This window comes from Puma concolor, chromosome E3 (assembly GCF_028749965.1).
Source record: "Puma concolor isolate L17-30 chromosome E3, mPumCon1.1.hap2, whole genome shotgun sequence".
Taxonomy (NCBI): Eukaryota; Metazoa; Chordata; class Mammalia; order Carnivora; family Felidae; genus Puma; species Puma concolor.
The window spans coordinates 40,576,514-40,589,256 of NC_141682.1; the positions used below are offsets into that span (position 1 = coordinate 40,576,514).

Genomic DNA, 12,743 nt, shown 5'->3' on the forward strand with positions numbered 1-12,743 from the left:
TTAGCTCTCATTGATTTTTATTTAGGACTCAAATGAACACTGACCAACCACGTTACAAAATCCTTTATTTTCACTCTTCCCAACTTAGACTCTGCCGCAAAGCCAAAGTTCGGTCGCCACACGCCAGTGTATTTTTACTTGGTCTCACGATTCTTGGTGACACTCGTTCAGATGCTCCATTTCCCAGCCAATAACCGGCCTGCGCAAGAATGGAAGGTAAGATCATCCACACGACTTTCTCCTCTTCAGTCGTGAGCTCGCTTGCTTTTGCTGAGGTGAGTCCTCTGCGAGTCAGCGCACCTCAGCGTGAAGTCGAGCAGGGCCCACTCCCGGCCTTCACGCGGCCACGGCGTCCCCGGCGTCCCCGGACCAGACCCGACTTGCAGGCCCCCACGGCCAGCGGTGCTTCTCACCGATGAAATGGCTTCTACGTGCCCAAACTAATTGGACAACTAGGGAACACGCTGTGGATTCAGCAATCCGAAGCAGGTTTTTAACAGCTGGTGCGTCTCCGAGGCACGTCACGGGTCAGTGTGTCTGTGTGACCGCGTGTCCACTGATTTTGCTTCTTCGGTCGCACGTGTTAAATTCCATGCGGCTGGGTCAAGTGAGCACGTCTGCAAGTGTGTGAGGCATTTCATCTTTAGCAGCGAATCACGTGACACCGTGCCTAACTTCAGGGCACAGTCTGACACTAACCTGATGAAGATCGTGATTCTGTTTTATGCCAGGTTATTTTTGAAGATCCACACGCTTTCCTGCCTAACTTAGATGCTGCAGGGTCAAGCGCTCGTGAGGTGTCCTTGGTGCTCCTGGCTTCACCGGGTAACTTCCCCACGCAAACGGGGCATTTGGGCGAGGACAACAGTCAAGATGTGAATCCATGTTTGAGACCGGGGTTGTGCTGGCTAATTTATTTTTTTGACCAGTGTTTAGTCTTGTGAATTTTTTCTTAATGTTTATTTTTGAGAGGGGGTGGAGAGGGACAGAGAGAGAGAGGGAGACAGAAAACCCAAAGCAGCCTCCGTGCTGTCAGCGCAGAGCCGGATGTGGGGATCGAAGTCACAGGCTGTGAGATCATGACCTGAGCCAAAGTCAGACGCTCAACCTACTGGGGACACCTAGGCAGCCCTAGGCCCATGAATTCTGAAGTCACTCTGGATTTAATAAAAATGTAAATATCTATACAAATTAAAACTATTCCTGCTACAGAGAAAGGGCTGTGGGAAAACTCAAGGAATCTGATTAAATCTGTGGTTAATAGCATTATATCCCAATATTCATCTCTGCTTGGATACATGTGCTGTACGAGGCCTCTGAAAGCTTGGTAGGGCCCATGGAAACCCGCTGGGCCACCTCTGCATCTCATCCATAAATCTAAAATTATTTAGAATGAAAAGTTACAAAACCCAAATCTGGTAAATAATAAATACTAAAAGACACTATACAGGCCTTATGGCTTCAGGAAATGGATAAGAAATTTGAAAGCCTAGAATCTTCAGAATTTTCTGCAACAAGTTGCCAGGAGAAACTCAAAAAATTAAGCACCCCGCTTATAAAAGTAGGAAAAGTTGAAATACTAATTTCAATTCAGCAATTAAAACTCTGAAAAATTCATAATACAAATGCCTTACTCTTGTATTATAAATTACTTTTAAAAAACTGACGTTCTGAAGCCCTAAACGCATATAGTCCACTTCAACAAATTAATTTAATGAACTGATTCAAACTATGTTCTGTTTTCTTTTTAAGTTTTATTTAAGTAATCTCTACACCCAGTGTGGGGCTTGAACTCACGACCCCGAGATCAAGAGTCGCACAGCACACTCTTCCAACTGAGCCAGGCAGGCACCCCTCAAAATAAACTTCTAAATGTTTCTAGAAAAACGGGTAATAATTCATCATGCAATTCCATAAAAATTTGGCTATTTTTAACATCAAAAGCTAATTCTAGGTAATCAAGAAGAAACAACAGAGAATATTAACAAAACGTGTTCTATTTGGGAACACCTGACATCGCACAAGAATAAATAAGAATTAAAAATGAAGGTAATAGTCACATACCTTTTAGTTCAGCAGGACAGCTCGGGAGACAACGTCAAAGTGGAAGAACCTGGGCGCTGCACGTGCACACAGAGACCGCACGCTATAGACAGAGACCCCGTGACTAAGCCATCATCTCCCTCCTGGGCTGGATTTCTTCGAGGGCCAGGTAGGAGCCTCAGGGCAGCCACAGGGACTCCTCCAGACTCACTCACCAGCAAAGAATTCCCCAGGCTCCAGAAGTTTGCAGAGGGAGCCACGCAAACAGTGCTTGGATATACCTCCAGTGGCTTACAGAAGGTGGTATTCAAAGGCCCTCAACACTCCACTGGTGACGCAGACAGGCATCGTGAAGGTGCAGCCTCCTGTGCCCCATTTGGCGGCCCACCCAGGGGAGCCCCTGGAGGCTCCTCTGGATGAAGAGACCAGACTTGGACCCTCAGAGTTCATGTAACAAGACCGTGTTTAATGAACACCAAAGTTGCGCCACAGGAGGGCTGGGGCTGGGGGGGCAAGGGCTGCCGTGGTGTGTTGGGGGGGGGGGATGAACTGTGATACTGCCTCCGGCACCTCTCCACTCACTGGAGACTCACGCGGTCCCCCTCAGAACCTCTGAACAGTCCCACGGGACAGCGGTGCAGGATGACTGGCCCCTTTTTACGGTTGGGGAAAAAGGGTTCCAGGCAGGTCCACGGGCTTGCCCGAAGCCACACAGGGCTCCTGGTCCTTCCTCCTGAGCCACGGCGGCCCAGCTCAGAGGAGACTGAACTAGGAGGGCCAGTGCCCCACAGGAGGACCAAGCAAGATGGAGACAGCAGAGGCATCACGCGTGGGGACGCCGAGAGGCTGGCTGCAGCCACGTGGGGGCCAGGACCCCAGCACCTGTGGCCCAGGCTGCCAAAGCCCCCAGCACGGCTGCTTGGGTGTCTGTCTGTCTGCTCCCCCCCTCCCGCCCCCTCCCGCCCCCTCCCCGGGTGCCCAGGCCCTCAGGACCAGCTGAGGGAGGGCATGGGGTGAGAGGTCACTCCCCACAGCACCCCCTGGCAAGTCTGCACGTGGTCCCTACAGTCTGCAGGGCGTGTGCAGAGCCAGGCGGGGCAGGGAAGTGGGGGACAGGCTGCAGCACGAGGACACCACACTGTGTAGCCAAACACAGGGCTGTGAGAGGCGCACAGAGGGGCATGTGGTGAAGGCGCCGTGTGGGAAGGATCTGGGGAGGGGGGGCCCGGCAACCTGGGGCCCGTGGGGATGGACAAAGACGAGCATGCCACGCTGAGGAGTCTGGACAGGATCCTGGGGCCACTGCAGGGACCGAGGGGAGCAGAGGAGGCCCCCCCCTCCCCCGCAGAGAGGAGGAAGGCTGAAGAAACCCCCAGGGGTCTGGGTTTCTCTGGACAAGCCTGTGGAAATGCAGCTGGTGGGTTTGGGGTCAGTGGCAGAGGGCCCGTCCCTGGGCCGTCCTGGGCAGCCTCTCCAGTTGTGAACCCACAGAGAGGCCCCGCAGGAGCGTCAGGCTCTGAAACACGAGGACACATAATGTCCTCTCCAGCCCTGCATCATTCCGGCTCTCCCTCCCTCAGGAGGGGCCCAGATCCTGCCCTTCCCTCTTTCACCTTGCAGCTCCTGTCCAAGAGGCGGCCACAGGAGGCCAGCACCAGAAGAGGACACTGGGTGAGAAGCCCCGGACAGTGGGAGGGGATATGGACAGGGGGCAGGCGCCAGGGCATCTGTCTCTCCCGGGGGGCCTTCAGCAGCCCACCAGGTGGCAGCCTCAGGGCTCCGTTCAGAGCCGTGCTAACAGGCCCCAGCAGGGGGCGCCATTGACCCACACTTGCCGGAAGGTTCCTTCTGCCTTTCGGAGTCCCCATCTCCGCACCAAGGGACTAAGACTCAGGGGCTGCAAGATGTAGCCCCTTCCAGGCGTTGGGCACAGGATGCTCCACAGAGAAGCAGGGCCTGAGTCCAAGCAAGTCTGCGTAGGTCTGAGTAGGGCAAGGCTCAGCCAGCTGAGGTCCGGGCACCCCTTCCCGGCCCAGCACCAGAGCCCCAGCTGCACCCACATGCTGCCCACCACACGGAGGGGGGTTCTTCCTTTACTGCCTGCCCCATGAAGAGGGGGCCACTGCCCCACCCCCACCCCACGGTGACAGCTCCGTCCCCACGTGCGCAGGCCTGTCACTGGGTGTCGGGGTCTTGGAAGCCCCAGGCCTCCACGGCAGCGATGAGGAAGTTCTCAGAGCAGAGGGGCTGGTTGTTGAAAGTATCGCAGTGGCCAGTGCGGCCCCGGTTCAGGTCCCCATCGATGTAGAGCGCTTGGCCGCCCCCTCCACCTGTGGGATGCTGGGGTCAGCATCTGTCCCTCTGTCCAGCACTGCCCCCTAGAGGCTCTCCTCCTGCTCCTCAGCAGCCCCGCTTGGATGGGGACCCCGCCCCAGCCCTGCCAGAGACTTCTCTAAAACCACAGGGCTGGCCTTCAGTACCCCTGGCTGGGGCCCCCACCGTGCACCCTCTGATCCCCGCTCCCACCCCTGCACCCACTCCAGCCCCAACAGTCCCGGCTCTCTTCCTCTGCCTGTCCCTCACATGAGGCACCCGCCATGGCAGGGGCTTCGGTTCCCCCCACGACTTCGCACCCATCTCCTGGGCTACGTGACCGAGGGCAGGGAGGAGCCCAGCCTGGAGTGCGGGGAGGCGCCCACCTACGATGAGGCAGTCGTTGCCCCCAGCCATGAACATAGACTCGGTCTTGGAGGGCAGGTTGAAGTGCCGCGCGGACAGGAAGGGCGAGAGGCGGTCGGCAGGGTCTGAGGATGTGGGGCGGCCGAGAGGGGATGGAGCGGCAGCAGCCTCCAAGGACACTGGCTTGGTCAACTCCGGGTGTTTGATGACCACCCACTCGTAGCGCTGGACCTCAGGCTGCAGCTGAGGGCACAAGGGCAGCGTGAGTCACAGGCACACGCCCCCCACCAATCTTTATCGGGGCCCGGGCCGGGGAGCCGACTGCACCGGGCAGACGAGGCTCGCCTGTCGATGGATCACAAACAAGAAGGACGTGGGGAGGCACTCTGTGGGGGGAGCACCAGGAGGAGTGGGAGGCAGGGTCTCCTGAGCAGGGCCCCCAGCCGGACACACTCACCCTGAACACGAAGCACTCTCCCGTCCCAAAGAAGCCCACTTTGCCTCCAAATTTGTTCCTCTCACTCCAGTCTGTTGACAGGTAAGCCCCACACACCTGGGGAGAAAGGCCGGTGGTGTGAGGCTGTGCCCCACCTGCAGGAGCACCCTCGTTCAGAGCCTGCTGGGGACCACCCCCTCACCCCCCAGGGTGGTCACCGATAGGGGGCGCTGTTGGTGTGCCCGAGGGGAAAGGGTGGAGGTGGACAGTGGGGTGGGGAGGTCAGAGTTTGCAGGGCATGGGGCGGGCGGTGAGGGTGGGTGGGTGGCTGCCTCCGCCATCATCAGCGTGTTTGGGATATTTCTGTTTCCCTCCTTGGCCCTCAAGCATGGGAATGAGCCCACTTCCACACTCTGACTTTGGGCATCAACCCCAGGGATGCCCCTTACACAGAAGCTTCTGAGAGGTGACCCTGCTCGAGAATGTTCCCTAACCTCCAGCCAGCCAGCAAAGTGCCGACTCAGTCCTTGGAGGGGCTGCAGGCAGCGTGGCTGCAGGCTTTGCCTGAAGCGTCTGACAGTGAGTCACCTGCTAAAGTGCAGACGCCCAGGCTCCTCCTGGAATCCCAGACACGGAACCCGGAACCGGGTGAGGAACCTACCACTCCCGTGGGTGCAGGTGTGGGAGCCACAGAACCAGGAGCCTCTACCGCGTGCACACGCCCCTAGGATGGGGGCACGTGAGTTCCGACTTCCCTGGGTGCCTCAGAGCACTTAGCAGAGGACAGGGCCCTGAGAGTCGCCTGTCATGGGTGGAGGCAGGGCCCTGCTCACGGGGTATTTGTGCAGGGCTCGCTCCTTGAAGCCAGGCTCTGTGCCACCAGGCTGCTCAGCAGGGGCCTGGAGCCCCCCAGGGAAGCGGGAGGCCCTGGGTGGTTGGGGGTCAGATGGAGAGGCTGGATTCACCTCTCTGTGGAGGGTGGGCTCCACTCTGCGCCCCTAAGAGAAGGAAGCCTGGGTGGAAGCTTCAGGGGGCACCCCCACCCCCGCCCCAAGGCTCATTAGTGGCAAGGGCCTCTCCTCACCTCCTTTTGCGTGGTCTTGATGAGCAGGAGGGTGGGCTCATGTCCTTCACACTGGAAATAAAACCTGGGGGCAAAGACCACACATGCCAGGCTTCCATCCCACCTCTGTGCCACCTCTGGCCACAGCAATCTGGCACCCAGAGCATCTGAGAAGCCCAGGCTGTCTGGGGGAGACGGGTCTGGGAACTGTGCTTCCTCATCTCCTGGGGACCAGGTGTGGTGGCCAAGGACCCGGCAGCACCCTGGCCCAGGCATTTCTTAGCCAAGACGGGGCCCGGGCCTGGCAGCCTCAGGGCCGAGCAGTCAGCTGGCCAGGACCGTCAGCGCTGCTGCAACGTGGGGAAAAGCTGCATGACGGCCCTCAGCGGGCACAGCCACGTGTCAGGAGCTTCAGGGAAGCAAAACCCGAGGAACCTGCTCTCGGAAAGCTCACAGGTGCTGGGGCGGGGGGGGGGGGGGGGGGGGGCCTGAGCCTGTGGGTCACAGAGTGCACGAGGAGGCTGGACACAGCATCCTGGTGGCACCAAGTGCCCGGAGCCTTCATGGCATCCCTGGTGGCCCAGCCTGGCTGTCCCACAGCAGGCCTCCCACACAGCACAGAGGCAGGGACCAGGTGAACGTGTCTTTAGCTATGCTGTAACAGTCATGTGGGCTGGGACAGCTCTGCCTATGTCACCTCTGCGGGGTCACCTGTGACCTGAGCCAGAAGCTCCTGAGGCGACCTGCCATCTAAGGCTGACTGGGGCCGAACCTGGCAGAGCTGCCTCGAGAGGCAGGGACACCCCGGACTCAGCTGTGGACCAGCCAGGTGGGGCTTGGGCAGCAGGGGCCCAGGGCCTACCGCCACAGGTCTTCCTGTGCTAGGATGAAGTTCCTGTGTGGGGGTTCCACCTCCCAGGGTCATCACACCTACACAGGAGCCTGGATTAGTGCTGTGTATTCAGGGCAGCGACCCCTGAAGTCTGGGTGGCCGGGGAGCAGGAGAAGCCCAGAAAAAGGGGCTCTCAATTCTAAGGCCCCTGAGGAAAAGGCAGGTAGATCCCAGGGCCCATCCCCAGACACTACCCACACTTCCGGGGTGTCTCCACGGCTTGCTCCATCCTCCCATGTGTCAGGCCCTTGGAGCCCGTGCCTTGGGCCGCTGCCGGGCTCCCGGGTGTTACCTGGTCAGGCTGTACCCGTGCTGCAGCGAGGAGAAGAGCAGGAGGGGCTGGCAAAGGGCAAAGCGCTCAGGGACCCACGACCAGATGTCTCTCATCTCCTTCACACTGACGATCTCTGAGTGGAAGTTCTCCGCGTGCACCGCCAAGTGCACAAACTGCCTGGGGAGAGTGGGGAGGGCTCAGAATGCAGCCCTGACCACGCCCTGGCCACGCCCCCCGCCCGGGAGCGTTGCGGAGCCTCGCGCATGAGCTATGCCTGAAGGGGGCTTCTCTGCTATTCCCGAGGAAACGAGGAAACGAGGAAACGGGACTGGGGGAATGGCGCTGAGCCCTGGAGCCCCGCTCCCATCAGCTACAGAGGGGAGAGCACTCAACCTGGGTGGGGACAGAAGCACGTCTTCTCTAATGAATGGGGACACAGAGTGAGCCAGCTCTGACAAGACAATGCTTCAGAGCCAGCCAAGCACGGACAGACAGCATGTCTGAGGCAGCTGAGCAGACAGACAGACAGACAGAGAGCTTGAAGAGCAGCCAGGGTTTAAGGCAGCATTGCCAAACCCAGCCCCAAGAGCCAGAGAAAGCAGCTGGGCCCTGGGATAGCCAGGACGGGAGATGGAGAAAAGCCAGGAATGAAGATATGGTTTCCAGACCTACCTTTTAGAAAGTGAAACACTGAAAAACAGGGGGAAGCAACGGACACAGAGAAGAGGAAGAAAAATAAAACAGACAAGGACAGGTTAGTGGCAAATACTGATGGCCAGGACGAACCTGCCTTTGGCCCAGGAGAAAGGCCTCCACACCAAGGGCACGGTCATGCCGAGATGGTGTTGGGACACCGTGGGCCCCTCCCAGCCTGGCTTCCCAGGGGCGGTACTCAGGGCAGGGGGACATACCCAGCAGCCGCAAGAGCAGCCGGCAAGGGAGCACAGACCCCAGATGGGGGACAGAGCAGGGGCTGCTTTAAAATGATCTGAGGCAGTCAGCCGGGCCCACCGCCAGACCTTCTGACTCCATGGTCAGCATCCAGCGTCCATCTCCGCCACCGGCCTTGACCCTGAAGGCAGGACCCTCCCTGCACCTTCTGTACCCGCAGCTGTCTGAGCAGCCCGTGGCTGTAGCCAGAAGGCCCCCTCCTCACTCCCATGGCTTCCTATCCACGCAGGGCTGGCTGCCAGGAGGCAGACCAGGAGCCTGGCAGGACTAGCTCAGGCCCCAGCCGCCAGGACGCATCCCACCTACGCCCTACCCTAGTGGGTCCCTCACCTACCCAGGGGCGGGCCACACCCAAGGCCCCAAGGGGCCTGCCTACCTCTTCTGCTTGACGGTGATGCCTTTCTGCTTCAGAGCTTTCTCGTTGGCCATCTGCAGGAGCTGAATCTCCTTCCGGGAGAAGAGGCGGATGGCAAATGCTTTCTCCAGCAGCTTCTCAGGAGACACGGTCTTGGCGATATCCCTGACGAAGGTGCGAATGTCCTGCTTCACGCTGTCTGACTCGAGCGGCTGCCCAGCCCTCACCTTGTGGAAGAACTTGAGGATCGCCAGCGCCACGCGGTACAGCACCTTGTAGCCTTCCACCAGGAACACGTCGAAGACGCGGGCGAAGTGGCCGAGGGGCAGCTCCCCGAACAGCCAGCGCTGCCAGTCCGCGTAGACCTGCAGGACGTCCTCTGACACGGCCACCATCAGCTTGTGGGCCGCCTGGCAGTACTTGTTCACCAGGTCCCCAAACGTCATGCAGGAGGACTCGAAGGCCAGGAAGCTCTGATCCACCAGCTTCCGGCTGGGGTCATTGCAGGCCAGGATGCGGCAGGCATTCTCAAAGCACTGGGCCTCGTCCGTGCTGTAGTGCAGCAGCAAGGCCACGACCGCGGGCAAGGCGGGGCAGAAGGACACGTCGGGGAACTGGTTGGCGATGCACAGCAGGATCTTGCGCACGGCATCCTCGCCCCGCGCGTTCAGGCAGTAGCTGGGCACCTGAGTGTTGTCCACAAACTCGGGCAAGGGCAGGCTGCTGCTGCTGTGCTTGCCCACGATCTTGCCCACGATGTCGCTGTATACGCTGGCGTCCGGTGTGACCGTGCGGCAGGGGATGTCCCGGATCAGGCGCTGGTACACCTTCCCCCGCAGGGCGTAGCTGCGGGCCCAGTAGCCCTGGCGAGCCAGCTGCTTCAGCTCCTGCGGCTCGGTGCAGCTCAGCTCCTTGGGGCCCAGGTCCTGCACGGCCGCGTCCATCCTGTCTCTGTCCACAAAGCAGTTGTAGCCCGGGGGATCCATGGTGCGGGGCGCCCAGCACGGGGATCCCAGGCTGCCGGGAGAGGCACGGAGCAGCTAAATCCCCCAGCCCCGTCTCCTAGGCTTTGCTGCTGACCTCTTTGCCATCCTGTACCCTGTCGGATTGAAAGTCAGGCTTAATGTACGCATAGGTTATCTATTAACCATATACGACAGTTCACATTTTTTTTAATTTTTTTAATGTTTTTATTTATTTTTGAGACAGAGAGAGACAAAGCATGAGCAGGGGAGGGGCAGACAGAGAGGGAGACACAGAATCCGAAGCAGGCTCCAGGCTCTGAGCCATCAGCACAGAGCCTGACGTGGGGCTCGAACTCACAGACTGTGAGATCGTGACCTGAGCCGAAGTCGGATGCCCAACCAATTGAACCACCCAGGCGCCCCGAAAGTTCACATTTTAAAGAGCATGTTTTTATTTTCATTTTTCTATAAAGTATTAGGAGGGCTTCTACTTAAAACAAGTGGAGGGGCACCTGGGTGTCTCAGTCGGTTAAACACCTGATTGTTGGTTTCAACTCAGGTCATGATCTTGCGGTTTGTGGTTTCGAGCCCTCCGTCAGGCTCTGTGCTGACAGCTCGGAGCCTGGAGCCTGCTTCGGATTCTGTCTCCTCCACTCTCTGTTCCTTTCCTTGTTAGCTCTCCCTCCCGCCCTCTCTCTCTCTCTCAAAATACACAAACATTTAAAGAAAAACAAGATGAGTGGATATTTTGAGAAGTCACTATGAACTCTGGAGTAGAACTTCTTTTCATGCAGTTACTGGAGTAGATCACACAGATTCTGAGTAATGAGAGCCTAAGGCTCAGATCCCAGAAGGGCTAGGCCAGCCAGATCCTGCTGAAGACAACTCTCTGCCGGGTGTAGGCGGGCCCCCCAGCCCTCCTTCCCCCCCAACACCGCGGCGGGGGGGCTCGCTGGACAGGAGCACCCCAGCCAGTTAAAAGCTGCCCAGTGTCTACTCCCTAAGGCTCCGGGCCTCTGCAGCTGCGCCGAGCACGGCACCACACAACTGCTCTGCCCCACCCGCCCTGGGTCAGAAGCCACAGGCAAGCCCTGACCTTTCTAGAAACGCCAGCTGAGTTTCAGGTAGGCCTTCCAGAGAAGACTTGCTGTCGGGGAGTAAACGGGAGGGCTGAGAAAGAAACAGAAGGTGTCACTGCTTCAAAATTAAGACATTTCTGGGTCCACAGGAGCCAGAAGTATCACACTGGGGGGTCTGGTGCTGTCTCTCCATTACGGGAAACTAGTGAGATCCAGGCGGACGTTGCACACAGGGAAGGTGTGCTGACACACCCAAGAGCAGCGTATGCCCACACACCTCAGACTAGCCTTTCCGCCTGGGACAGTACAGGGTCCAGAGACGTCATAACGGTTTGCTTCAGCAAGTTTCAGTAGATGGCCAGATCATTCCAGTTTCTCCTGCATCTGTAACATTCATCTGAAAATACAAAAAGGAAATAATACCTTAAAAACGTGGAGTGGAAATTAAAGAATTATAGCCTAAAAGCTGTATATGTGAGAAGCCCCTCGGTGCAGTGTGGTTTTTCTCACTGTGGGAAAACATATGTAGAATTACCAGGGTAACGGTCTCTGAGCCTACGGAACCGTGGCAGGAAGCGCAGTCACACTGTGCCCTCACCACCACCGTGCCAACAACTCTTTCGTCTTCCCAGCTGAAACTCTGCCCCCAGGACGCATGGACTCCCCCTCCCCCAGCCCCTGGAGCCCACCCTTCTCCTTTCTGTCTCTACCAAGGCAACAACTCTAAGAATCTCACAGAAGTGAAATCACACACATTTGTCATTTTGTGACTAGCTTATTTCACTGAGCATAATGCCTTCAAGGTTCATCTAGGTTACTTTTTTTCAATTTTTTAAAATGTTTATCTGTTTTTGAGAGGGAGAGAAAACAAGTGAGGGAGGGGCAGAGAGAGAGAGGGAGACACAGAATTCTAAGCAGACTCCAGGCTCTGAGCTGTCAGCACAGAGCCCCATGAGGGGCTCGAACCCACGAACCATGAGATCATGACCTGAGCTGAAGTCAGACACTCCGACTGAGCCACGCAGGCACCCCGATTCATTTACGTTTATAGCATGCATGTATCAGGATTTTTTTTTTTTTTAAGATTATTTTTTAGAGCAGTTGCAGGTTCACAGAAAAGTTGAGAGGAAGGTACTGAGATTTCACACATACCCGCTCCCTCGTCAACACCCCCCAGGGGAGTGGGGCATCTGGTCCAATGAGAAACCTGCATTAAAACATCATCATCACCTAAAATCGGCAGATTCATGAGGGTCTGCTCCCGGTGTGCATTCTAGGAGTTTGGACAAATGTGTAATGACACATATCCTCATTACAAAATCATACAGAGTAGTTTCACTGTCCCAAGATACCTCTGCACTCCACCTACGTGTCCTGCCCCCCCATTTACCAGAATTTCATTCCTTTTTATGGCCAAATAATACTCCATTTTGTGACCAGAACACATTGTGCTTACCCACTCATCTCTGAGTGGACACGGGCTGCGGCCACCTCCTGGCTATTTGTTGTAAGTAACACTGTGAACACCGGGTGCCCGGGTCTGGTGGAGTCCCGGCTTCTGGCTCTTTTGGATACGTATCAGTTGACACTGCTCTTTATGTATTTTTTTTAATGTTTACTTATTTTTGACAGAGAGAGCGAGCATGAGTGGGGGAGGGGCAGAGAGGCAGACACAGAATCTGAAGCAGGCTCCAGGCTCTAAACTGTCAGCACAGAGTCCGATGTGGGGCTTGAACCCACAAACTGTGAGATCATGACCTGAGCCGAAGTCAGACGTTTAACCCACTGAGCCACCCACGTGCCCTGACAATGCTCTTTTTTTCTTTTTAACTTGTCTTATTTTTTATTTTTTAAAATTTACATCCAAATTAGCTAGCATATAGTACAACAATGATTTCAGGAGTAGATTCCTTAGTGCCCCTTCCCCATTTAGCCCATCCCCCCCCCCACAACCCCTCCAGTAACCCTCTGTTCTCCATATTTAAGAGTCTCTTCTGTTTTGTCCT

The 12,743-nt window shown here is 56.9% G+C and overlaps 2 protein-coding genes across 5 annotated transcripts in view; both read right to left on the bottom strand.

Moving 5' to 3' along the window:
- On the bottom strand, positions 1–11,134 carry TBC1D24 (TBC1 domain family member 24). Of its 3 annotated transcripts, XR_015245286.1 has the most exons (9): positions 11,015–11,134; positions 8,715–9,792; positions 8,060–8,077; positions 7,406–7,564; positions 6,243–6,306; positions 5,180–5,275; positions 4,743–4,965; positions 700–4,373; positions 1–617 (listed from the first exon to the last, which is right to left on the bottom strand). XR_015245286.1 is itself a non-coding variant. In XM_025916823.2 (8 exons), the coding sequence occupies exons 2-8, from the start codon at positions 9,677–9,679 to the stop codon at positions 4,219–4,221; spliced, it is 1,680 nt and encodes a 559-aa protein (XP_025772608.1). In that variant the 5' UTR covers positions 9,680–9,792; positions 11,015–11,134; the 3' UTR covers positions 1–4,218. The 3 variants fall into 3 exon arrangements, 2 of the variants coding, with proteins under 2 accessions (XP_025772608.1, XP_025772609.1); XM_025916823.2 differs by having other exon boundaries at positions 1–4,373; XM_025916824.2 differs by lacking the exon at positions 8,060–8,077 and having other exon boundaries at positions 1–4,373.
- The window catches only part of NTN3 (netrin 3), a 19,546-nt gene continuing 17,887 nt past the window's right edge, over positions 11,085–12,743 (bottom strand). For both annotated transcript variants that reach the window (XM_086691503.1, XM_086691501.1), the window contains exon 6: positions 11,085–11,134. In XM_086691503.1, coding sequence (XP_086547629.1) covers positions 11,085–11,134 — 50 coding nt within the window. The remainder of the gene's footprint in view (positions 11,135–12,743) is intronic.